General features: G+C 37.1%; 1 protein-coding gene across 4 annotated transcripts; it reads left to right on the forward strand.

The window, feature by feature from the left end:
• The first annotated feature begins 251 nt into the window (after positions 1–251).
• LOC146759968 (kinesin-like protein KIF20B) lies at positions 252–26,144 on the forward strand. Of its 4 annotated transcripts, none has more exons than XM_085555119.1 (27): positions 252–347; positions 1,771–1,927; positions 2,404–2,490; positions 2,613–2,729; positions 2,922–3,060; positions 4,363–4,547; positions 5,929–5,977; positions 6,610–6,807; positions 7,461–7,572; positions 8,024–8,095; positions 8,558–8,704; positions 10,601–10,763; positions 11,808–12,053; positions 12,610–12,749; positions 13,276–13,348; positions 13,913–14,020; positions 15,253–15,448; positions 17,914–19,102; positions 19,544–19,682; positions 20,401–20,523; positions 20,917–21,078; positions 22,076–22,240; positions 22,875–22,994; positions 23,577–23,657; positions 24,385–24,511; positions 24,909–25,051; positions 25,888–26,144. In XM_085555119.1, exons 2-27 carry the CDS (start codon positions 1,772–1,774, stop codon positions 25,966–25,968), a joined length of 4,518 nt encoding a protein of 1,505 aa, XP_085411245.1. In that variant the 5' UTR covers positions 252–347; position 1,771; the 3' UTR covers positions 25,969–26,144. The 4 variants fall into 4 exon arrangements, with proteins under 4 accessions (XP_085411245.1, XP_085411246.1, XP_085411248.1 ...); XM_085555120.1 differs by lacking the exon at positions 252–347 and adding an exon at positions 374–605; XM_085555122.1 differs by lacking the exon at positions 252–347 and adding an exon at positions 594–610.
• The last annotated feature ends 373 nt before the right edge of the window (positions 26,145–26,517 follow it).

Genomic DNA, 26,517 nt, shown 5'->3' on the forward strand with positions numbered 1-26,517 from the left:
TGCTGCTCAGTATTCCTCTGAGCCTTTTGGAGCTGCTGAGAAGCTAGAAGTCTTGGTTTGCTTTCAGTATTCCAATGAATAATTCTGAAACAGGGGAAATGATTGCTTTGTGGGCAGTCTGTGTGCAGGGTTCTTTGGATGTCAGACTTTCCAAGAAGTTTAGCCAGCAGAGGCACATTATCCAAATAATTATATTTGAGTAATCTTTGTTTTCATTGAAGTTATTTTCAAGCAAATCTTCACTCGGGACATCCGAGGTGCCCGCAGCGCTGCCGTTGGCTGCATTTGAAAGGACTCGGCGGGCGTTAGCGGGCGCGCTCTTTGGCCGGCGGCGGTGGTGCGCGCAGGTGGGCGGCGCAGGGGGGCGCTCCGCACGGGATGAGCGGGAGCGGTTGGGCGGCGCGGTGCGGGCACGGGAGGATCCCGCGGGCCGGCGGTTGAAGCGAGAGGCAGCGGCGGCGTTAGCGGCGGCGTTAGCGGCGGCGTTAGCGGCGGCATTAGCGGCGGCGTTAGCGGCGGCGTTAGCGGCGGCGTTAGCGGCGGCGTTAGCGGCGGCATTAGCGGCGGCATTAGCGGCGGCATTAGCGGCGTAACTGCGCTTGCAGGTCAGGTGGGAAGGCTGAGCTGTGTGTTGGTACATCCCGGTTTTTTCTGATGCTCCTGGAGAGCAAAAATACGACCGCATAAGAGGCAGTGCTGTGAGCGAGCAAAGGCGCTTTGATCCTTTGGTCCCATCGGTCGTTTAAACGGCTGGAGTTTTAAAACGATTTATATTCCTCATTCGCACTTACAGACACCGTACGAGCCCTGCTGTAGCATAGGTGTGAGGGTGTAGTATTGGAAGACAGCTGAATCTCAGTTCAAGCTGTCGGAAGTGAGGCAGCACCTAAAAGTGCTTTTTGCCATGATATCCGAGTGATACCCTGATAAGCTATTTCAGCGTATTAATAAACTGCAAAAGTGCCAACTGTAGTATCACAGTAAGAAGCAGCAGAAGAATGAAGTGTGGACAAAACATGCGGGTATTTTTAGTCAAATGTACTTCTTAGAGGTTATTTTGGTGTTCTGTCTGCTATCCGTAACACTGAACCAATTACACTTTCCATTTCTGTTGCAGATTCACTGCTGAGAAGGAGTTAAATTACGCATTTAAAAACCAACAGTTGTACTCTGCCACGAGGTTTTCTGATTTCTACAGTGCCCTCTAAATAGCCAAAGCAACCAATTAGACTTTGCAGTGCCTCTGAGCTCTGTCTAGTGGTAAACTGCATTGAGTTATCCTTTATAATACCAACAATTTATTATTATCACGCTACAGAGATAAGCCATTGCATTGTTTTATTTTAATAATCTTTTATTATGCTCTAACTGCAAAATGAGATACTGGGAAATGTTATGTAGAGCAGGATTGCTTTTATTAAGTGACATCTGTGACTACTTCCGTCAGCCATCAGGGCTCTAGTGAGGCTGTGCTACATGCAAAAGGGTTTTTCTTGATGGGCATTTGTGGTGTGATTTAGTCTGACAGGCAATTAGGCACTACACGGTTTGCTCCTTGTAGTGAGATGGAGGGGAGAATAGGAAGCTGGTTGAACTTGTGGGTTTGAGATAAAGAAAGTTGAGTAGAACAGAAAAATGGACGAAAAAAAGAGTCAGTACATACACACAAAGCAAACTGCAGATATCTCTTGGTCCCATCTAACAGAGGTTAGGAACTCTACATCATGTGTGGAAAGAGCTAAGAATAATTTTCTTTGTATTATTTTGAAGAATGGAACCAAATTCAGATGAAGATAAACTTTCAAGACCATCCTATGTAGATTGTATGGAGCTTCCTGAAAGAACAGAACTGGTAAATATGGAAGATATCAAAACAGATCTCTCTGATGAGTTTCGTTCAGCTTCATCAAGCTCAGACACGAGCCGGGTAAGAAAGCTTTAATATTAAAATTAATTGGATTTTTAAAAATAAACTTAATTCTTTTCTTTATAAGAAGCATTAGAATCTTACAGAGGAGATGAAAATCATCTTCACTATGCTTTTAGACTGTGCATAGACTAGACCAAGATGTGTGGTGTTATTTGATACCTTATGAGGAGCACCGGTATTAGTGGATGAAGCTAACATTGTCTCAGAAGCACAATAATGGAGTACTTTTGTTTATAGTTGGCCTGAATGCAGTACAGGAGTGTGTTGCAGTAGTACTTGTTCTGAAATTCTAGGCTCTGACAAAGAAGTTTAGCAGGGTTTAAAGCACTTGTGAAAACAGTAAAGTATTATTACTTCCTGTGTTAACAAATGAGTCTGTTACAATAGGATGATGAAAATAATGCTGCTTTAATGTGCTAATCATCAAACAGAGGATCTAGTCAGATTTCTAACTTCCAGCTCTTTAATTTTAGAGGTCTAGTTTGGAGCCTAGAGGACACATACAAGTTTGCCTGCGTATTAAGCCCTTTACAGCACGGGAGAGAGCAAATGGATCGCAGGTAAGGCATTTATTTAATCATAAACAAAAAAACAACCCTTAAAGTATATATGTTTTCTTTCCTGTAAGATGACCTTTTAAAACTTTTTTCATGCCTGCATTACTTGTGCTTCCTTGCAATAGGGATGTGTTTCACTTGAGGACTCAACCAGCATTATACTGAAGTCACCTAAGAGCTCATTGGGAAGAATGAGCATTAAAACTTTAGGACAGACAACACAGAAGTTCACCTTTTCACGGGTAAATTAATTGTCTTTAAATGATTTTAAGTTATTTGTGGAAAAAGTTGCTTGTCTTCTGTTACTTCATAGAAAGCAAACAAGTTTTTCTTAACTGTCTTTAGAATTATCAACGTGTATCTGACTCCTTACAAGTACCTAAGTATTGCTTAAACAAAATAAAGAGATTAACCAGCTTCTTGGTAACATTCAGGTGTTTGGACCTGAAGCAACTCAAGAAGAATTCTTTGACGGTACTATGAAGCAACCAGTGAAAGAGTTCTTAGAAGGATGTAATCGCCTTGTTTTTACGTATGGCGTTACAAATGCTGGGAAAACTTACACATTCCAAGGTATGAGCAGAACTGTTTTTTCCTTGAATTAATTTCTTAAAGTGAGAACTACTTCTAGAAGACAGAGATGTTATGACTTCTTACCTAGTTACTCAACAGGCCTTGTACGTTGCCTTCTTTTGAATATTAGTAGCCTTGAAAAGTCGTCTTCTTCCATAACAAATATTACTAAATTTACAAGTGTGTAAGACAGTCTACACTACAATAACTTTGGTTTTTGTTCCTACTATAAAGGCGTGCATCTTAAATGCTGTTCTTTATTTGAAGGCAAAGAATGTCTGAGTTTGTTTGATTTATTGTAGGCAGAAATTAAACGTTCTGAAACATTTGCTCAAGGTATTTCAATATTTTTTCAAATTTCTGATTTTAGTAATAACAGCAGCATAGGAGATTGTGTTCCCTGAGCTTTAGTAGTACAGAAATAATACATCAATGTCCTTTCTGGCTGGGAGCAGTTGTTTTTTATGTTTAATACTGTCATAACAAATGAAACGATTGGGTTCACAGGAAACAAATTCCCCTTATTTCTACTACTTACTGTTCTGTTGCTATGCATTTCCAATAGTTTTATACGCGTGGAGCTGAAGACTTTCCCACAGTAATACCTTTTTAGGACTTAAATATTAAGAATCAGCCGGGTAGTATCTTCAAAAATTATCTTCTATGCACCTTCCATACAGCACTATAGAAATTCTTCTGCGTATTGTCCTCTCTTGTGTTCATGACTGACTTTAAAACACTGAAGCCTGCTTGGTATTTAGTGGCAGTGGAAAAACTAAGGCGTGAAGTAGTCAAGACGTGGAGGTAGTTGTGTGCTCCAAGAAAAGGCAATGGGAAAGGAGCTGAGTTACTTTAACAGTTTTTATGAGACTTGTAGGTATTTACAAATAGGGTTTGTGGGACGAACGGAATGTTGTAGCAGAGACATCACTCTGGTTGTATTTCAGGGTTGTTTCAGAGCGGGAAGGAAGCCTGGTAAACAGTTGAAAATCTGCAAGTCTGTTAAATGTGGGAGTTTGCTGTGGGTTATTTTTTCTTCTTAAGGCTAAGCTTATGCAGAATATTCTGGCTGTTTTAAAGTGATGCCCTGTAATGTCTAAGGAATGGGATGTGAGCTGTTGCTTAAAGCCAGTATTTTTCAGGGAACAGTCTAGTAACACTGCAAACATTGCTTCAGACTGTAACTGGCCTCTAAATTCTTTGTGTATACCTTGAGATTAGAATCAGTTATCTTTGTCTTCATTTATGTTTATATGTTGCTTACAATAGCAACCTGGCCCTTCTTTTGTGTATTGCTTACAGGGACAGAAGATGATGTTGGTATTTTGCCAAGGACGATGGATATGTTGTTTAAAACTATTGGACGAAGGCTATACACAAAAATGGATATGAAACCTATTCAGTGGCGAGATTATGTAAAACTGACAAATGAGGAAGTGAGAGAAGAAATTGCTCTTAAAAATGCATTGCTCTGTCTGACAAAAGAGGTAGGAAACTACTTTATAAAGAAATGATGAGTACATGCATCTTGTGATAGTTCAGTGTTGTCCTTTCCATTCTGTAATGAAAGAGGGTTCTGTATTTACACAAAGTTTTCTATTTGTCTTTCTGTTCCTGCTGAAAAAGAATGAAGCATCTTATTAGTGGTGTGCTATACCGCACTGTGGTATTTTAGTTGTGGAATATGTTAACTTGATCTTACTGATGAGTTGGTTAAGTGTGGACTTCACAGTGTGAAAGGCAGGTGGCAGTAAAATTCCTTCTGAATTATTTCAAGAGTGCAGCTGAGTATGAAGTCCGGCTCCAATGATCTTTAAGTATTTCGGGGAAAAACAACACCTGTCTTCTACATGAACCAAAGATGTGTAAAACTGTTCTAGGTTTAGTGAGTATGTGGAAAGAAAATGCAGTGGACAGCTATATGCTGATCTCATCCTACTCCATTAGAGAGATAAGATGCGATCATGCAATATAGGTGCCTCTTCTAGTTTCAAGAACTGTGTTCCTAGGTAAAATACTTGACCTTATAAGCTGAGTAGGTACAAGCTTTGCTGACTATACAAAGCCAGATCTGGGTGAGTGTCATGTAGATGAAAACTTCTATGTTAAAAGTTTTACTTCTAAGCATACTGTATCTGGTAGGTGAGATTCTTCCTCTTCAGTAGATGAGAATTTCTTTCTACTTTTTTGCTCTATAAAAAAGCAACACAACCTGAAGCCTGGGAACTGAGTATACATCTATGAACATCATGAGATCTACATGTTGGGAGCTATTCTGTATTTTCTTTGACCAAACTACTTAATAATATTATATTTACAAAATTTAGTCATAACTTCATTTGTGTAACACTTTGATAGCCTGAGTTAAGAAATAATAAGCTGCTTATCTACATTAAGTGATCAAGTATTCTACCTTAACTTCCATTTCTGAGAGTTGACCTAATAAGCCATAGGATATGGAAGTCCTGAATTAAGAAAATCCCAATAAGAAAAATATTTCAGGAGTCCAAGATTCATGAAGGGTAAAATGCAAATTATAAATGGGCTATTGAAAATCATCCTATTAAATAACTCCTTTTCCTGTTGGGGATTCTCTCCCTATTTGTTCTTTTTCTTTCTGAATCAGAAAGCTGAAATGCATCAGATCTTATAGTAAAGGAATTGTCAGAAATGAGTAGTAGGGTGAAACCAGTCAAAATGTGTAGCCAGGATTTTTGTGTTGGCACCTTGGAACTATACTGTATTGTTTTGTGGTAAAGCAATACTGCTGCTTTAAATAAATAAATAAATAAATAAATAAAAGCAACCAGTGGTGTATTGGTGCTGTACATCAATAATAAATCCTAAAGTCTCTGTTTTCTTTCGTAGGTAGACCATCACAACAGCACTAATGACAAATCCCCAGCTGATTCTAAGGGTATGTTTTATATTAAACAGTAGCAATTAGAAAAGCTTCTGTAAGGTCAACGACTGGCTTTTTTGGCTAATGCTGATAATAAAAGGATTATTTAGCTTTTATTTGTAACAGAACGGAATAATGGGCAGGACATCTGGGCAGAAAACAGAAGGAATAAAATGACTAGGAGACTACTGGGACATCTATCATAACCTGGTTTTATGAGGTGAAAGTAAAACAAAGAAAAAGAGTATGATTTGTGATAAGATCCCTCGTGGTTTTCTGACAGGCCTTTAGGGCACTTAAGAACTCACTAAATACTTTTTTTCCCTAAAAAGTCAGAACGAAGTGTCCTTACTAGTTCAGTTCTCTATATCGTAAAGACTGAAGAGTTCTGAATATTTCTAACCCAACTATAGATGTTAGATTGGGTTTTGGAAGTGAAAAGGCAAGCTTTATAGCAGGCGTGTCTTTGCAAATGTGTAGGGCAAGCGTCTTGACTTCCAGATACCTGGTGTTTGTATGAGAGCTGGGGGTTCTCTGTGTTTATGTTCTGGGAAAAGTTTTAAGCTGTAAGCTTAACTATTCCTTATTTTTAAATGCAGCTAGTTTTACTGTCTCTACATTGACTTGTAATATTTTCTACTTTGCAGGTGCAGAAAATTTCTCAAAACTATCAGACCAACTTAGCAGATTATCTATAGATGATTTTGTGAAGTTCTCTGTTTGGGTTTCATTTTTTGAGATTTACAATGAATGTTTTTATGATTTACTGGCTCCTTTATCAAATGACAGAAAAAAAAGGACACTTCGCCTTGCTCAAGACATCAAGGGCTATTCTTACGTAAAAGGTAACTAGAATACTTTGCAAACTGCCAAGCTTGTCATGGAACAGTGTAACAATGTTTCTTCTGAGATAGAAAGCTCTTAAATGTGCTCAGTGTAGCTCTAGAAGTGTCTGCTTGAATGCGAAGGCAACAAGCTACATGTATGTATCTGCATCTTCAACAGTATTCTCCTTATTCCTGTACTTTGCGCATAAAGCCTGTGTGAACTCCACTGCCTTCATCATCCTTGAAAATGAGAGCCATGCAGTCGTTATAATGCAGACAAAATCCAGATAACCCATCCCCAATAAAAACTATAAGCTAAAAGAAAAAGCTTCTCAGATTGACTTCTGCACCAATGAACACAAACTTTGGGCTTCTGTAGTTTAAGAACTTACCTTTTGTACTTTCAGTACTGAGGCTGCTTGCTTAATTTGGATGGAGCATTCTTTAGTATTCTGGTAGGATAAACTGTTGTGCTATACTATACCTTGCCCTTTTCTGTGTGAGGAAGAATCTTAGTCTTATCTGCCATCAGCTTGTCGTGTGTTTGAGGCAGAGTTAATGAAGTATTTTATTGTCTTAACTAAATGTTCTTAGTTTGTATACCTTATTTCTTGTTCACTTTCTCTTTTGCTAATGAAGCTTGCAAAAATCACTTTTCCTTCTTTTGAAAGGTTTGCAGTGGGTTCAGATTTCTGATTCTAAAGAAGCTTTCAGACTTTTTAAACTGGGACAGAAACACCAGAGTTTTGCGAGCACAAAGTTAAATACTTGCTCCAGCCGAAGGTGGGAAACTTTCACTAACATTGGGTGTAACATAGCATGGGGAAGAGGGATGAATGAAAACATTGTCTATGGCTTTTTTTCGGGGAAGATGCTTTAAAAAGGCTTGATATCTAGTGTTCCATGTGATATTTTGTGACAGTTTGTGATTCTAGTGCTTTAAACTAGAAGGATTAGTCCTTCAAGCAGATAAGTGCATACAAAAGCTAAGTGTTTTATCAAAAACTCTCAACAAAATAACTAAGCCTTCTTCCATGTAAGTAATGGTGGTTCATGAGGGGGAAGAAAAGCAAAATAAACCAAGAAAGAATGTCTCTTAAAAGGTTTAATGCATCTAGTAGAATTATTGTTAATTGAATCTGGAATAAATCCAGCAGTGTTTTGAACAGATGTTATAGATTTTAGAAAATGCGTGTATTTCTGGCTATTGATCTTGCTTCATTTCTCCTTTTAGCCACAGTATATTTACAATTAAGGTACTAAGAATCGAAGACCTTGAAATGCCACGAGTGACACGAGTCAATGAGTAAGTTCAGAGCAGAGTTCCCTTCTTTTTTTAGGATGAAATTGTCAGTTACTTTCAGTATTGATGTATTGATATTAGGCTACGGACACTAGGTTCCCTGATACAGCCTCCTGGATGAGTGGTGGTTCCCCATTTCCTGTCATCACGCAGTACTAAACCATCAAGTTGTAATGCTGTTCTATATCTTGTGCCCACTGTTACACACAGTGTTCCTTTATCCTTCTCACTCAACTTCTGAACTAACGTAAATCCTCAGAAGGAAGAATATGGCAGAAAAATGGAAGCTGTGTTGGAAAAGAGTTTGGCAGGAAATAGTGTGCAACTTCACTAGGAAAGCAACATTAAAAAGCATGAAAGGGTTCAAGAAATTGTACCTCTGTGAGGAGTGGTTGTGTTGGAAATGATAAATAATCAATGTGCATTCAAAGGCAAGAAAACTTAATTTTCCTTATCTGCCTTCAGATTATCACTGTGTGATCTTGCTGGTTCGGAAAGAAATACCAAGACGCGCAATGAAGGTGACAGACTGAAAGAGAGTGGAAATATCAATGCATCTCTCCTAACTCTAAGCAAGTGTATTAGTGCACTCAAGATCAGTCAGCAGTCAAAGTAAGTCCTTGTACAAACTGTAAACTAGTTGTAGATTTCAGATATCATGTACAATGTTTTAACTATTGTTTAAAATGCAGAGTACGAAAGTACGTTATGAGTGAAAACTATCTGTAGGCTTCTGCAGATGTGTGAAGACTTAATGATCTAAGAAAGTGATCTATTAACTTGCCTGCTTTGTGTTGTTTTTTGTTTCTGTTTTTTTGTTTGTTTGTTTGTTTTTCCCAAATAAAACCATTCCAGTTCTAAATTTCTGAATGTGTTATCATAGACTTAAGCAAATTAGCGTTGTGGGTGGTTTTTTTTGTTTTTTTGTTTTTTTGTTTTTTTGTTTGTTTTTTTTTTTTCTGGCCTTGCCTTCTCAAACAAGTTTCGGGACAGATTATAAAATTTGTTTTCACTATTTTCACTTTAAATGTGTGAAATGTTAGACCTTTTCCTCCTTTGTTAGTTAATTGCATTTATCATTTAGTTCTGCTGTAACAGTTTTCCTCAGGGATATTGCTGTGCTTTGTCCTAGCCAAGAGACATGGTCAGAATATACATATATATATATATATATGCATATATATATATATATATGTATACGCACGCACACACACACACACACACACACACATTATATATACATACACATACATTATATATATTTGGAAAAAAAATTATATACATATACATATATATATATTCTTTTTTCCAAATCTTGATGCAACTTCATCATTCTTTCTGATCTAGCTAACCAAATTCTGAGAGAAGAAAAGCCTGCTTACTACTTCTGTCTGAGGTTGTGCTCTAAATGAGTGCAGACAGAGCTTTCTGTATTTTAAACAATGTAGTATTTATTTACAGTCACAGCTGGATATAATTGCAGAATTCTCTGCTGATTCTCATTTGAAGGTGTCTTTCTGTCCCAAAGATTAGGTGAGCTCTGTGTTCATGAAATGCCACACTGTGCCTGGTAGCCTATTCAAATATCTGTTATGCTTAGAAGTAGATGAAAATAGGCCTTGCTACTGGATTAGTCTCTTGTCTGTCTGTGCTTTCTAGGGAAGAAGGATTTCTTAAAATTAGCTGCTGCTTAAAGTGCTTTGATTTATTCAGAACTGTTTTATCTGCTGGTCCTGATCACTTGAAATTTTAACAATACAGGGGAAATGTAGTGATGACTTTGATAGTAATTTTCTTTAAAATAAGAACTCATTTACCACTTCTGCACTAAAGCTACTTATGGGTCACGTGTGTTGTGACAGGAGCATAGCTATGTGAAGCTTTTAGCTCTGTTTGCAGAATTCAGTAGTTGTAAAGAGTCCAGCAGGTAACCTCACTAGAGAACAGTGTGTTTAGTCATGCTTTAGGAGTTCTCTTCTAATTTTCTGTACATCACCAGCTGTTTGATTCAGTGGCTTAACCTTGGTTTAGGAAACACCAGAGATGTTGTGATAAGTATATGCTTCTTTATTTCCAAAATATTTACTTTTGTCCTTTCCTAGAGACAATATACTGAGAGAGAGGTTATCTCTGATTTTGTTGGGTACTGTTTTCTTAGAAGTAGATAGGTCATTTTGCCAACTGTGGTATGGGAAAGAGAAAGGTGAGAGAGAATTTAAGCTAACGTGAGGCTGTAGGACCTATCTTAGGCTGGATGTTGAATGTACTTTTTGTTTGAAATGTTCTCGTGGGTTGTCTAAGAAGATAATGGCCGCATAGTAGCTGGAACAATCATACAACCTGTCTGCAAACTAGCAAAAAGTATAAATTCAAAACAACCCACAACTCAAAATGATTTAAAGACTAGTGCAGTTATTAATGTGTTGTCTTCCACTTGGATAGCTCTCACATTGAAATGAAGCTGTTAACTTCTGGTAATGGGATTTGTTGTGGTTTTTGTCTTCAAAGGGTGCAGCAGCACATACCGTTTCGTGAAAGTAAGCTAACACACTTTCTTCAGGGATTCTTCAGTGGAAAAGGGAAGATACACATGTTAGTAAACATCAGCCAGTGTGCTTCAACCTATGAAGAAACACTCAATGTGCTAAGATTCTCAGCTATTGCACAAAAAGTGAGTATGTTGTAGTCTATTTTGTTGATCAGTACTTATGATTTGCATTTAAAGAAGAAATTCTGTTCTTCTAAGAATATGAATCTATTTGTGTAGTATCTGTAGTGAATCTGGGTGTTTGTCTCCATACAGCAGTCAGGTTTTTTAATTTAGTGTTTTAGTTGAGCTTAATTTTCCTACAGTTTTCTAAAAATCTCTACTGGGGTCTTTGTGTTTCTTTGGGGTGTGAGGGCAGAAGCATCTTCTGAGATCTCATTCCTAAAAAGTATTCAACCTAACAAGAACCAACTTGTTACATCTGGAGGAGATTTTATGCTGTTTACTTAATTTTTCGCTCTTCTCAAAATATGATCCCATGTAGGAAAGCAAATTCAGCTACCCCATATGTTGCTGCTGTTGTAATTTTGAATACTGTCCAGTTCAAGCGTTGACAAAAGAAGTGGAGCAGCAAAGAGTTTGAAAAGCTGTGTTATGCCCATCAGAGGCTTCAGTGGGAAAGTGGGGGTTAAGCGGAGTGGGTAGGTGCGAGAGCTATGATATAACACTGAAGAAGTTAAGCTGTCAGATCAGTGCTACAGTCTTGATGGAAAACTTTGAAGTGCTGGGAGTTTGTGTTTGAAGCACAATTGATGGATGTGTGCCCTTGGATTGTGGCCTTATCTGAAAGAGGTTAAGCGTGAAAGTAGAGGGAGCAGCCTATGAGGGTGATGTGGCGCTGCAAGACAAAGAACTGAAAAGATGATGATCAGTTGCGTTGAATGCAACTGGGAACTCAAAACATTAAAAAAAGCAGAAATCTATGGCTGCATGAAGTGGCAGTTCTTGTACATTGTTTGCCTAGTGAAACTCTTGAGGTTAAAAGTAGGATTGGAGTCTGCAATAACTCCTTTGTACTTTCTTGAAAACTGGTTTAAGTAGTGACCAAACAAAGCGTAGGCCATAGGAGCAGGAAGCTCAGGAGAGGAAATCACAGCAGGTACCTCTTGAAAGTTCTAGTCAAGGTTGGAAAAATACTGATGGCTTTGTCTTTTATTTCCTGAGTAGGTTACAGTTGCAGATGCATCTGTACCTCCCAACGATGTGTCATTTGGCCAGAAATCCGCAAGTGAGTCACCAATGCCTTGTTCTAAAACGACCATCCCAAGGAGAAGCACTGGTTTTCTATGGGACCGAACCCTAGAAAATGTAATGGAAGGTGATGTTGAAATGGATAAAGAACATGAGTCAGGAGAAGAAACAATGGTGAAACATGAAGAAAATAAAGTCCTTATAGATAAAGAAGAATACTCAGTAAGTGCCAGGACTACTTCAAGAATTAGTGTATCGCTGAAGCTTATAACAACATCCTTCTTTTCCTACATCTCTCTCCTATTTCTTCTGAACACCCTTTTTCTCCGTACGTTCAGTGGTAAGAACTAAGCAGAATGACTCTGATTTACTGTCTAGTGTGGAAAGGCTGTGTGAAAGGTGTCCAAATTCGAACAGAGCAATGAAACATGTGGACTTGTTTCTGTCTACTTTTAGTTACTTGTGGTCAGTACATAGCAAGGATTACATGTGGGTGATGTTTTTGTTTGTTTTTAGCAATACAGAAAACTTTTCCCTCATTTTTTTTGTTGGGAGGGGGAAGGAAGTTTGTTAAGTAACAGATGTTTTAGTCTATTTTAGGACTGTGCTTCTTTTAGAAGTTACTTCTGAGTAGAGCAAAGAGGCAGAAACAGAAGGTTAGAGAATACTTTGGCATTTAATTAATATTATCCCTCATTTTCAAATAGAGTGAAAGGAGAAAACTCAGTTCTAGGGAAACCATCGCTTAATGACAAATTTAATATTGCTGTTATCCTAGGCACTGCTGAGTCTTGTAGAAGACTTGAAGAACAAACTTGTTGCTGAGAAGAAGGACAAGTTACTACTGGAACTGAAAATTCGTGATGAAGTGGCACAAGAATTTACCCATCGTTTTGCTGAGCAGGAAAAGCAGTTCAAGTAAGTTAGCTTTAAATGTTCTTAAAATTGTTGGTTGAAAAGGAAAGATTGAGGGTATATTCACCTGTGGCCAAGAGTTGGATTGGAGGAAAGTTTTAGTCTACTATTCTGCTGGACTTGTTCATTTACTTCTCCTTAGTCTCTGTTAAGAAATCAGCTTCTGTTTGGACTGTGATTTTTAGGAGAAACACGGTGTAGGAACGGCTTTGATGTGTGGGCTGAGGAGTGCTGGGTATGTTTATTTACCATTTTCTTAGTGGCAAACAGAACTATTCTGGCTCGAGGAACTCATAAAAAATTCTTCTAATGAACGTTTGCATCTGTTGTTATCTGCTGCTGCTCTCTCTCACCTCCCACAAATCTTGGGGAGAGGGAAAATACATTTCTATGTCACTGTAGCAGTAATATTCTGTGTATTATTCTGTTGTGTCTAAATAGAGAAGCATCTTTGTTTACAGGAAGCTATACTAAATAGCTTAGCGGTTGGCTAACTTAGCTGACTTATCTTTTCTCTTTTGTATTACAGAGAATGCCTTTACCATGAACGAGAACGGCTTGAAGAAAATTCTGAGAAGCGCCTTGAAATTTTCAAGGAACTTGTAAGTGATAATGCTAAAATCCCAGCTGAAGAGAAATTATACAATCTCTCCTTGAAGGAGATCAACCTGGGGTATTATTTAAAAAAAAAAAAAAAAAGATTCCTCATCATCAAATACTATAAAATATATTAGCTGTAACTAGAATGCCACTTATCTTCCCCCCATACGAATCACTGTCATGTTGTATGTGAATTTGTGAGGTGGGTTTTGAAGCTGAAATTAAAAACTTCTTGTATGGCTGTCTTCATAGTGGCTATCCAGACTATCTGTAGAAATAACAGCTATTATGTAGTCAGCTATTCACCAGTTTTAACTTATTATAAATTACGTTTCAGGGTGGAGAACATAGCATAGTGCCTGACACCTGTGTTGATCCTGAGGGCATTCTTGATTCTGTGCATTATGATGTCATGTATATTAAAGAGCAATTCCAGTAGGCTCCATTAATAAATTTCTTACCGAGCTTAGCTTAACTGAATTTGCCTTTAATGCATTGTGTAATTCAGCTACTTAACACTACATTAGAAACTGATGACTGAATTTTTTTTATTTTTTATTTCCAAGAGAATGAATGCACAAAATGAAAGGATTCGAGAGCTAATGGACATCGTGGTGCAGAAAGATGACATTACTACAGAGCTTCAAGACTTAAAATCTCATTCAGAAGAAAATGTAAAAGATTATCTGTGTTTTACACATCCCAGTATCCTTATACAAAAAAAGAAAAACACTAACCCTATGCTTGTAATCAACACATTTTTGGAAAACTGATTTTCTGTATGTAGCTGGTACTCGCTTGAAACTGTAAACAATTCAAATTTATTTGAAGGTAGTTGTTGTTAACACAAACAACAAAAATATCAGTGTGTTCCACTAACTCCTGCCTCACACGTCCTACATCAGAGGCAGAACAACAGTAAAAGTATATTGAGTAGAGTTTGAAGTATGAGTATGAATGGTCAGGATATCTCCACGTTCTATGCAGTCCATAAAACTTTATCCTGACTAACGTACTGCGAGCTACTGAATATGTGAAGACTAGCTTGATTAAGTATGTGTGCATACCACTTCTGGTGTTTTTTGTTCATTTTTTGATGTTTGGTAGCCTGAAGGAGCTCTGAAATCATGTATAGTTAATTCTGTCACTCAGATCTCTAACCTTGTAAGCTTAGCAACTTGACCCTTCTTAGTCTTTGACTGTCTGCATCACTGCAACTTAGTATTTCCATGGTATTAAAGCTGACTGTGATGAGTAGTCATGTCCTCTCCTATTACTTCTTCCAAGAACAAGGCTCCAACTCTATCTGTGAGATTGTGTGGCCTGAACACTTCTGAAGCTTTTCTTTTCATAAGTTACTAAAGATGAATAATCAGTCCTTGGCAGTGCCAGCATGGCTTAACAATCGTCATCTTGTAAGTAAGGAAGCTTCACTTGTGGTCAAGGACACAATCTAAAATATGCGTGACAGAGCTGACCAAGCTTTAAGGTTGGATTATATCTGTCAGGATGAAATTGATTTTAGCAGCTTAGCAGAAGTGTGATGTGATGCACTTGTATGAGAGCTGACCATTTGCTCTTTGACCATGTTTGTAATTTTGTTGACTTCTTGGAAACAGGAAATTCTTTGATAAACTGGTAAACTCTTGATTGTGTGCAAGTCTTTTACTTTGTAACCTGCTAGGCTCTTGCTTTCCCTTGTATACTCTACCGAGTATTGCTCTTGTCATTATCTGAAGGTGTACTTGTTCTGTCTGCTATTGAGATTTGTAACTGATGTCTATAGAGTCACTGGGTAAATATTTTAGCTGTATGGTTTTGTGTAAATATTTGCCTACAGAAGATTACTGAGACTTTAGTGCTCCTTTTGTTAAGCTTCAATGTAACTGATCTTATATCAATACAGGAAAAGACTACCTACCATTTAACTACCATTAAAGCAGAACCGACAGAAGAGAACACTAATAAAGGAACTGAAAGCAGCCAATTTTCAGTGCTTTCAGTTAAAGCACTGAAACAAGAGAAAACTGAGTTGGAAGTGGGAAGAAAGCGCTGTACTGATGAAGATAAGCCTACTGTGGAAGAGCCACCTCCAAAGAAAGGTACAGTTTCTTCCATCGTTGAACGAAGTGTCATCCAAAACAATAAATTGCTTCCTATTCCGGATCGGAAGCAAAAGGCTGTGAAGCGCGTACCTTATGGTATAAGGAGAAAAGCCACTGTGTTAAACTGTAAATAGAAGTAACTGTTATGTAAATATTCCTTTTTCAGAAGGTCCTATGCTGTTCATTTTTGAATGCTTAAAAATAAAAGTTTTTTGCACTATTTTTTTCCTTTTTGCTGCTTTTTCCTCATCTGTTGATGCACTTGCAGATTTGGTAATAGTTTTAAAGCAGTTTCTTTAGGATTGTTTCAACTGCTGTTGCTGATCCTCTGAGTAGCATCAGCTGTTCAAGTGCTTTTTATTTGTTTGTTTGTTTTGTTTTTCCTGAAGTAACTATCAAAATTGTTGACGACCTGCTAATTGCTCGCTCATGGGCAATATTTGAGCAAAATGGTTTGGATAAGCTCTGATGCATTTAACTTCATTTCTGGGCACAGCTGAGCATCAGTGTTCCTAGAATTATGGAAGGCATATACAATGTAGAAGGGAAAATCTAAAACTTAGCTGTAGTCCCTTCCTTTCTTGTATTCCTCTTGCAAAATACGTGCAAGGGAGAAAGTCAAGGCCTTCTTTGGATGAGATGCTGTTCTTGGATGATTTGTCCCTGCTGCCTTTATTTGGCATAAATATTGAATCCTAATGTGTCCACTGAATGGCATCGCATATATGCATCTTACCAGAGACTGAGGGAGGGATGTGGACTCCTCCATACTCCAAATAGTAGTGGGTTTGTTATAATCATATGACCAAAGCTCTCATTTAAAAATTAATGACAGCAGTGCTCCACATAGGAATTAAAATGGGTAGCTGATAGTCACAATGTCAGCATTTAGTTTTCTGTTAAGAAGTACTGAGTATTCAATCATGTTAAAATTTTCTTCTATTTGTGAGTATTTATAGCGTCCAATTTCAAAAACTGCTTAATATATATTCTTTAGCTATGTTAAATATACACAGTAGAACAATGAGCACAGGTATGTTGTGCTGGTTCTTTTGTAGAATTAGTTATATAAGTAGCACGAGCAAAAGTGTTTTAGGAGATGCTATGTTATCTCGGCTTAAAGTTCAGGGTATTTACACCATTCTCTGAGCTTTTAGGTCTTGTTTCCTATGCTCTGTAATAATGCTTTTTCCCTACTTCCTGTGTAAGGAGCTTCTAGACTGAACATTACACATCTTCTCCCTAGTCTTATTTATCTTCTTTAGTGCTTGCTTGTTGTTTTCAGCATAAAGTGTTTAGATTACTTATAAATCATATTCCCCTCACTAGTGTTGCTGGGAGCAGCAGTCAAAACCCAAAACCTGGTTTGGGGTGGAATATGCCACTGCTGTTTCTTCAGTATGACTTTTAAATCAGTTGAGGGCTGTATATAAAACTCCTTAGATGAGTTGAGAGGCTGTTTCCATGCAGTACATGTGAATCTGTATGTAATGCAGGCTGCACGTGGGCGCTATAGAATTCTGCATTTCTGTAGTTGTAGTAATAAAAGGACTGTACAAGAATCACCATGGAATATATTGTTGTGGTGACCCAATCCCCAGTAAGTCTTGACTTATTTTTATTTTTTTAATACTTAAAGTATGCATATTCTGGAATGGACGTAATTGGATGAATTACAGCAGAATTTACGTAATTGATGAAATACAGCAGAAGTCGCTTTTGATAGAAAGAAAATGCATGTGATTTTAGCTAATTGCTCACCAGTTAAAGAAAAAAACAGCCCCAAACTAATGGAATATTTATGGAAACCTGAATCTGCAAATTTGTACAACTTTATGAGCGAACTTTATATGCAAAAGAGTAAGTGTGGACAGAAGTAGGAATCCTCATATTTTGTTTAGAGATCAACTGAATAAGAGAGACAGATATCAACACTTAAGTGATCCACTTGTCCAGGGTTTTATCTTTCTTTTGAAAGTAAGAGGACTGTGAGTTTGAATGAAATTTCTTAGAGAACTGTTTATCTACCATTTAGATGTAGATGGAGTGATTCCTGGCTGCCTTATAGGGATTGCTGAAGCAGGGAAGATAGAAAGAATATAGCTGTGAATTATCTATCTCGTTCCCATGTTTCTTAAATCTAATTTGATTTTCTACTGGTGTGGTGTGGAAGGTTTGAGTAGTGCCATGGTAAAAGTGTTCTACCAGACTGAAAACCTTTTGCTGTTAATTCTGTATAGAAATCTGAGGCACCTGATTACGTGTTCAGAGGACTTTAATTCCTTCACTAGTATCAAATACTATGTGATGTGAGGGTATGGCTTGCATATTACAACAGTTTTTCACTTAGAAGTTGCTACTTGGTGTTGTGAACTGCTATGTAATAATGATTTTAATCAATCTGAGCTACATTCCTTTTCCCTTTTTATTTTTGTTTGTTTGTTTGTTTGTTTGTTTTACAGTAGTTGTAAATGAGAGAAAGAAAAAGAACACTGTAGAGCAAAAGAAAATTGAACACATGAAACAAAAGTGCTCCGCGTATGAAAAGGAAGTACTAGCACTGAGGGAAAGAACTGAAATCTTGGAACGTCATTTAGCTGTGCTTGAAGAACAATGCGGAAGAGAAAAAAATAAAAAAGAAGATTTCGGTAAGCAGGTAACAAGCCTGCGTATTGAGCTTTCTTTTTCTGAAGAAAGAGCTGATGCCCTCCGTGAACAAATTCTGCAGGGTCAAGCTGACTATCGGGGAATTGCTTCTGAACTGGATGAACAGCGATCTATAAATATGACACTAGAAGACCAAAATGCCCAACTAACTAACAACATAGAAGTTGCCAAAGAATGTATAATTGATAAAGTGTCACAAGTAAAAGAAATGAGGACCAAATTAGATGAATTATACAAATGTCACTTAGAGTTTCACGCTATTGGTACTGACTTTGTCAATGTAAAGGATTCCTCAAACTCTGAAAAAGATGAGCCAGGGACATCTCAAATTCAGTCACAGACTTCTTCCATTTCAGATCTTGTGCAGGACCTCTCCTTTTACTATAGTCTTGAAAGGATTTGGGAAGTATGCAAAAGTATTGTTGATGTTTCCTCACAAAAAAGTCAGCACATCAAAGCACTGCTTCAAGACAATGAAAACCTAAAGGCAGGACTGAATAATGCTGAAAATCATAATCGTCAACTTGTAATGAAGCTATGTGAGATTACAACTCACACTAGTCAGAAAGATGATCTTGTGAATCAGTTACACGAGCAAATAGAAAAGAAAACTCAGGACTTTGAAGAAAAGACTGCAGAAGATCAGAGAGTGATTGCACAATTTCAGGAGGAAGTTGCCAACTGTGAGGTAAAAATAAGAGAGCTTGAATATCTCCTGGAGGCTTCCAAGACAAAGGAAGACAATGTGTCAAAACTCAATGAATTACTTAAAGAAAAAGAATCTATTATTGTTAATCTAGAGACAGTTACAGCAACTCTGCAGGAGAAGTCTGCTAATGCAGACAAAAAGGTGGAAGAGTTAAGTAGCAAAGAAGCAAATCTGATTCAAGAAGTTATGCAGCTGAAAAATAGCTTGGAGCAGATGAAACACTCTCATCAGGAAAAGGAAAAGAGTGAAATGGAGAAAGTGCAACGTATAGAATCGTAAGTAAGCACTGAGTTAACTTAGAGCCCTTTGAGAATGAACTAGAGTTAAAAATAGTTAATGGGAACATCCCTTTGACTTAATGCATTTGCATGCTTATCAATAGCCAACCTACTACTTTAGGATGCTTTGGTATGCTACTTGAGTTCCAAGGGAAAACAGGAGTGTGCAAGGAAATAAAGAATAATATGGGGACTTCTGGTGGTTTTGTTGTACATCCCTCAGAATAGAATCTGAATAATTTATTGCTTCAGAATCTGATTATGAGAAGCGAGCTGAAATTCGAAAGTAATTGTTTAAATCTTGTCACTGGTCTAGATAGATTTAAGAGTCTATTGACAAATAGAATCCAACAGGTCAGGGCATGGATTAAGCTGTAATTGCTGTTTCCATGAGATGTGTAACAGTAATGTTCTTTGTCTCTTCATTTTTAACATAAGGCTAGAAAATATTCTTTCTGAGAGTTCTGCCCTTATACTGAATTTGAAAAAAGATTTGCAGAGGAAAGAAGAAGAGTATGCAGATCTAAAAGACAAACATTCTGACGCCAAGAAACAAATTCAGCAAGTACAAAGCGAGGTTTGTAGTCAACTGAGATATTTTTTCTGTAAGATTATGCTTGGCTTTCTGCTGTTAAAACTTCTCAAACTTTAACTATGAAGCTGGAAATTTCACACTAGTGTGGCTAGCAGCAAATCTTAGGTAAAGTTGCCATTGAAGCTCTAGAGGGGAGCAGAAGTTAAAACGTGGTTTCACATAGATAATGAACAGAGGAAAGTAAAGTTGGTTGGTAGTCTGGAATAAGGTTTGTGAAGAGAATAGCTAATCTGCCTCTGGAGGGGACTTGTTATTATCTCTACGTTACTGGTGACTTGCCATTGGTATCCGTGGTAACTCCAAAGCCTAAAACCTAAGTCTTGTGAAAAAACGCTGATAACTGGAAAGAAGAATGCTATTTACTTGAAGAGAAATAGACTAATTTCCAGAGGCTCTTTAATATAAGTAGTATATTTTTTTTCTTCAATTTCAGCTTCAGTGATGTTAATAGTTAAAATTTAATTATTAAACAAGAAGATATCTTAAAACCCATTTTGCGGGATCTTAGTCTGAAAGTTTATTGGGTGTGCTTGGGGTGGAAAATTGAAGCTTAAAAATGAATTCATGTCTTCCTTGCACTTGCTGTCGTTTTCCTACTCAGCACTTGTTTCTGAATTCCTCTTTATTTAACAAAGAAGTATTTGGCCAGGTTGGATTACAGAAGTCTTTTAATGAACCATGAGCTGTGCTTACATTACAGGTGTCCATGATGCGTTCTGTGGAGGAATCCCTCAGGAACAGGATGGATGAACTTGAAAGGATTAATAACCAGTTTAAGGATGAGCTGGATTATAAAGACTATACTATCCAACAACTTAAACAGGTATTCTACTTGCTCTTAATTTTTATTACATGAATGATGCAGGTTTTCCAAACAACGGGGAAAAGGTCAAAAAAAACAATTGGAGCAAAATGAAAGTGGCCAACTGAAATTAGTGGTAGACCATGAAAGATATTCAAATAATTAGTCACTACAGAGCACTGGCAGATTGCTTTAAATACAATAATCTGCATAGTAAATACATATATAATACATGCATATAACCTGATCTTGTTGAGTGACATCACAATATGTTAATTGAAATGTCTTACCATAAACTCTTTTTATCAGCTGGAGTCCTTATTTATGCTATATGAAAAACTTATTAATTCTAGGCTGTCTTAAAGATTCTGCTTGTTTCTACTGTGTATGCTTTTCTTTCAACATGAAATATAGGAGCTGGAGGAAAAGGACCGTAATCTTCAAAAGTGGCGTGAGGAGAAAGATCAGTTAGTAGAAGCTTTGGAAGAACAGCTCAAAACTTTGGCTTCTAATGCCATACAAAAAGAGACAGAAATAGCAGAACTGAGACAATCTGCCTTAAAGGATTCAAGCAAGGTCAGCTCTCCTTTCTTCCTACCTGATTAGCTACCCACAAATTTTGTAAAACTCTTGTACCTGCTCTTTGTATTCTGGGTGTGGTTCTGTTCTTGAACACTGTCGTATTGACATCATGTGCAACTAACCAAAAAAAGCACCAGATTTTATTTTTGTTCTTCAGAAACAGAATTTCTGTTAATTACTAAAATTTCAAATTTTTCAGTAGTTCAGATAAACAGATGTCAGTTTATCCTACAGTCCTACAGTATCCAACAGTTATATATCCTACAGTTATATCCTACAGTTATCCTACAGTCAGACTGGACATCTGTAGCTTTTTCCGATAATTCACAGCATTTCCGGATCCCAAGCTAGGCTCAATACTCAGATAGTAGCTCCGTCTCAGGTTTCTTACTTCCTTTGCTTTCTCTGAGGTAGTATCTACAATGGCATGAAAAGACAGAAGGGGACGTGGAGAGAGATTAAGGGAAGCATCAAAAAGCAGAGGGGGGATGATCTCTGGAAGTTGCATTTCTTATTTCAACATCCAGCTTTTAATCAGGATAGCCAATCTAAGCAGTAGCATAGAATTTCAGAAACTAAACAGAAGACTAAATGAGTTGTGCTCTTTTGAGAATGTTTGGATTCACTTTCTCTGAGAAGAAAGATGTTCTCATAGCAAAACTTCCCCTACAACTGCTGACTTTCTCACAGTACCGAGGATTTGGGAACAAATAAAAGCTCGGGTTGTTATATCTTAAGAAAGATGAAGGCTGAAGCACATAAGTAAAATAGAAGAATCAAAATATATTGTATTACAACTTCCCAGGCAATTCTGTGACTACTGCACTTCTAACAGTGACCATACAAATCTGTGAAATGTTACTGTTCTTGAATAGTTAACTGTTCTAGCCTGCAATTCTAAAACTGATGCTACTAAGTAATTGCAATACTGCTTGTGTGTGTTAATTCCTTTTGCCAGTCCCACAACTCAGCAGTTTTTACTGTTTATTAGGATAATGCAACTGTGATAGAAGAGTTAAGAAAAGAACTGGCTGACAAAGATGACTTTATAAAGGAATTAAAACAACGCATTAACCACAGTAGCCTTCAGTCTTTGCCGGAAATACCTTTACTTGAAGAAAGACAAAGTAGAAGGAATGAGTCTGTAAATGAAAAGGTATGATTATATTTATAGAAAGTAAGTACTTAACATCTTGTTAACTCCTTTTTGTTCTTCTGTTTTCCTAGGAGATACTGGAGCTAGAATCATTTTTCTTAGCATATAGTCCTTTAACTACATATTCAGTGATGAGTACTTGTTGGTTCTTTTTGTCTTCCACTCAAACATGTGCTCTCATCTTCTCAAAAATATTTGATTTACTAGAACACCATCTCTCTGTGTACATTATGGGACTTTTCCATGCAGTTTTCCATGTATTCGTATGTGGATGCAGAAGATTAGGCAGAGGTTTAGCCTTTGGTGTTCTAACATAGCAGCTGTGAGCGTGCAGAGTATGGGGGGAATGGATGACAAAACGACCAGCGTTACAGATTTTGTCCCTAAATAATGTCTCGCTTTCTCTCTTTTGGAGGCAGAATACTGCCTGAGACTGTTAGTGAGACCCAGTAGGGTGTATCTGAAGACCACACAATGAATAGATGTTACTACCTTCCCACACTTGTGCTGTGTTTCAGCTTACGTGTTCATGTGGCGTCTGAGTTTGAGGTTTTACACTGTAACTTTAGAAAACTCAAGATATTTTGGAGGTCTAATGCATAGCCTAATCTTTACTCGTTTTAAATATTTACAGCCTAGGAAACAACAAAGCAAAACTAAAACTGGAGAAAGTATTCCATTAAGATGCAAAGCTGAAGACAATTATTTGTCACATCGATGTACCAGGAGCCTCACTTCGTTAAATGAATCTAAGGTCAGTATGAAACTTCAGATCTGAACATGTTGTGATTGTATTGCTTTTGATAAGGAATGAGTAGGAAAAGATCTCAAGTTCTCTAAACAATTCTCAGTTCTCTAAAAAAGGCAAAAAAGAAAAGAAGTGACGACATGGATGAGGTATGACCTAGAACAAACAGAAAACAAAATATCTGATGCCTTTTTACCATTCTCATTTAAGCATTAAAAAAATGCTATTTCTACCTCAGTAAAGTAGTTGAAGAGTTGAATCAATGAACTGCTTTAATGATACAAAACTAATAGCCAAGCTCAGTGATAAAGGTTTAAGAGAAGGGAATTTCTCTTAACTCCATTGTGTATTTTCTTTGAAACCTGTAGACATAAATTAGCTTTTTAGACATCATGAGATGTCTAATACTGATATCTTAATGTCCTGTTTTTATAATTGAATGCTTATTTATTATTTGATTTACAGTGGAATAGTTACCACTAGCAAATACTTCCCTACGATTAGCAAAAGTGTTTAAAGTGTTCACTTTTGTGACATCAATTGTTCTTTCCAAAAGAATCATGGCTGAAACTTGTCTTATTTTCCCAGGATTCTGTGAAAAGTGAGAACAGGAAAAATACAAAATCTGTCATGGCTTTTAATTCACCCTCTGCAAGTGACGAGAAAACGGTTGGTTTTTGTTCTAGTTTTGAAGCTAGCTTGGCACTTCCTGTAATTGTGTGGTCACACGAAAGAAGCAGTGTCTTATCCTTATCTGTATACCTGAATGGGAATCTTACATGCTTATGAGCTCTTCCAATTAAATTCCATAAGCTAACCAAAGAGCAAGTCAGTCTGTCCCCAGAGCGTGGAATGGCTGTACTGTGTAATGATTTGGAGGGAAGGATATTGCACACTGAATAGTTGGGAAGAGAAGCTTTAGTGTATTATCGTGTGCTTTTGTAAGTGAAGCCCTTGTATTAAACTAAGGTTCATATCATTAATATGCATGGCAGTTATTAAAAACAGATGTTCACATGTGATAGCAGTATCCTTGGCATGGTCAGAGTATGAGTAGTAGATTTTTCCCATCTCTTGTCTTCTGTTTGTATGTTTGTTTATTTTATGTAATTAGAACAGCTTATGTGAGAAACAACTCCACAGCTCGGGAGCTATTTTTAAAAAAACTACTGCCTTATTAAGAAACTTTAAGAAACGTATGCCTTGAAATAGCTGAAATTTTGACAACTCCCTAAAGGGTATAAAATTGTCTACATTACTTGCCGTTGTGGTATCATCAGCATAATGAACAGAGGTGTCAGTAGTAAAGCTCAAAATGTCAACTTAAAATAACGTTGAACTAAAATGAAGTTTAAACAATGCTTTTGTTTCACATGTTCACATCTCTGTTTAACAGAAATCCGGAAAAGACTACTTCCCGAGAAAGCGAGGACATACTTCAAGACTGACAAAAAAGAAGGATGAAACACTGCAAAAAACTGGAGATTTTATTCAAAGCTCTCCTTCTATTATACACTCTAAAGGTTGGTGTAGAATAAGTTTTATTCCATGTTTCCTAGGCATTGTAGAATGGCTTGTTTCTGCTGTAGGCTATTAATGTATGTGTTCTTAGAGAACTTGTCTGCCATGTTAAGTTGTCCTTTGATTTATGAAGTAAATGCATTTATTCGTCTTGATTGTCTTTCATACTCCATTTTAATGCGTGATTTAAGCTGCCGTACCTGAAGCTATAAACTGTTTCAGCTATAGAAGCAATAAAGAACCTCGATGAACAAATACAATTTCTGAGTATTTTCGCTTAAATTTTGCGTGTCATTTATAAACCAAGTTTGTTACGAAGCTTTTTTTGCATTCTTTGATTTAAAGACTCACAAAACCAGTAAGTTGATTGGTTTATGAATCAAAACAAATTTCTTCTAGCCAAGAAGCTGATTTCAGCTGTAAGTTCTCCTAAATCTAATGAACCTGAAAGTCTCGAAGAAGGAGAGACCAAGCCAAAACGATCCAAAAGGAAGCTGTATTCAACTGACATTTCTGGCCCTCTAGATATACCTGCTTCTTCGGTAAGCAATTATACTGTAGTCTTGGCTTAAAATAAACTACTAAGGAGTCCAAACAGACTGGAGGTTTCATCTATTTGCAGGAGGAGGTTGAAAGTACTGAGGTATTTCTTTATTCTACCAAGTCATTCTTGTTGGTCTTCCTGCTGTTCTGTTTTATTTTGTCCTCAAAGATCTCTGTGTTTGGCTGGCTTACAATTTACTAAGTAGGTGATGTAGCAATCACGGAGATGTCTTCTAATTTGGAATCATAGATAATTTCAGTGTGTTGGAGTGGGATTATTCTACCACACACTTTTCTAGAGCACAACTTAGACAGCTTTTTAGGTATGCTTAAACTATGATCTCCTGTCTAAGCCAACTTGCAAAGGATCTGATGTGCCAGTTTCATGACTCTGTCAGCAGCTATTGTGCTAAGAACATTCTTGCTCTGTTGGAACTGCATCTTTTAATTATAGAGTCCTTTTTCTGTTCAGCATAGTGATCATTTGCCCATACTGTAATATCCCTCTGAATTTTTTGTTGATTTGACGAAAGATAGGGGCAGAAACCAAAATGTTATTTTTTTTGTTAGAGGATGAAGAAGATGAGACAATTTCTTCTCTCACTGTAGTTCTGAGAACATGGAACTGAACCGAGAACTGAAATTCTGGGCAAACCATAGCTACAGGGTTTGGGGCTAAAAATGTTTTCTGAACGCTTCATGTTTCACAAAACAAGCATAATAAGCAAATTCCATTCTGAAATGCATTTAGGGGAAGAAATATGTTTGCGTGGGTCAAGAAGAGCTTGTCAGACTTGTGTAAAAAGATGAGTAACTTTTGAAATGTTTTCTTCAGGAATTTGAGGAACCAAAGAAGGAAAGTGATCATCTGATCATCAAGCGACGGCTGAGATCCAAAACAGCTAAAAAACCTTGAAGAAGCACGTTTGTTCCCCTTTGTCAGGACATACTTCTATCATATTATTTAAACTGGTTGTTAATAAAAAGTAACAGTTACTCCATGTTCTTGAATTTGTATATAGGTGTACAGTGTCTCTCTGACAGTTTCAAACTGACTCTATTGAGGCTGAAATAAATACAAGCTTTCTTAAACTGTGTTTGGATTTTATTGTGGTTAAGGGTTTATTTATTTTTGTCTTGCCTCCCCTGTACAGGAACATTATCTCTAGGACTGATTGCTATTTACCCATTGTGCAGTAATAACAATCTATTTTATAGATAATTAACAAAACTTTTATTTTTATGTTGTTCATTAAAACACAAAAAGAGGAACGTGCACGGTTCAGTTCCATACATCCTGAATTGTAAGATCAAATTCTCATTCCAAGTTGCTTCTCTAGTTTCCAGACTTGAGAAGAGTTGTAGCCTTATATTCTTCTGTTTTATATCCTTTCTGGAGTAAAGTAGTATCTTCCACCTAACTTTCAAATGGCAAATCAAGACTGACTATCAAATTATGCAGCTC

This window comes from Coturnix japonica, chromosome 8, assembly GCF_054131305.1.
Source record: "Coturnix japonica strain WE chromosome 8, WE-NBRP24, whole genome shotgun sequence".
Lineage (NCBI taxonomy): Eukaryota > Metazoa > Chordata > Aves > Galliformes > Phasianidae > Coturnix > Coturnix japonica.